Source organism: Carlito syrichta, unplaced genomic scaffold (genome assembly GCF_000164805.1).
Source record: "Carlito syrichta isolate Samal-C Ts95f unplaced genomic scaffold, Tarsius_syrichta-2.0.1 Scaffold158232, whole genome shotgun sequence".
Classification (NCBI taxonomy): Eukaryota; Metazoa; Chordata; class Mammalia; order Primates; family Tarsiidae; genus Carlito; species Carlito syrichta.
The window spans coordinates 1-429 of record NW_007102328.1 but is presented as its reverse complement, the minus strand read 5'-3'; the positions used below and the strand labels follow the sequence as shown (position 1 = coordinate 429).

Here is a 429-nt window from a genome sequence, read left to right as displayed (position 1 = left end):
GGGCCCGCCGGTGCCGCCTGCAGGGTGCCCACCGCGCGGGCCCCACCGTGGGGCTGCACGAGGCGCACGGCACCGCCGACGTCCAGCGACAGCAGGCCCTGGGGAGTCGCGGCCCAGGTGTGCACGGCCAGCGGCTCCCTGGGGGACAGCAGCCCGGGAAGGCCGCGGAGCAGGGCCCGGAAGTCACAGGTGTCCCCGCGTGCGAGGTCCAGGCTCTTGCCGTGCGAGAGGCCAAGGCACGGGGCGGCCACGGTCACTCTGCCCTTGGCCGGGCTCCAGAGGAGCACGACGTGGGCCACGCCGGGCCAGGCGCCGGCGGCGGGCGCCAGGAAGAGGTCCCTGCGGGAGGCCAGCAGCGCGAGCGGAGGGCAGTGGTGCAGCAGGACGTGCGCGGGGCCCAGGCTGGAGCCGGCGTCCCCGCCGGGTTCC

The 429-nt window shown here is 77.9% G+C and overlaps 1 protein-coding gene across 1 annotated transcript; it reads right to left on the bottom strand.

Annotated features, from left to right (window-relative positions):
* Positions 1–8: 8 nt before the first annotated feature.
* On the bottom strand, positions 9–425 carry LOC110594899 (Hermansky-Pudlak syndrome 6 protein-like; the record flags this gene model as incomplete). The annotated part of the gene is made up of 1 exon (XM_021709097.1): positions 9–425. A coding segment is annotated over one exon (417 nt), but the record flags the coding sequence as incomplete, so codon positions are not given.
* Between the last annotated feature and the right edge of the window lie 4 nt (positions 426–429).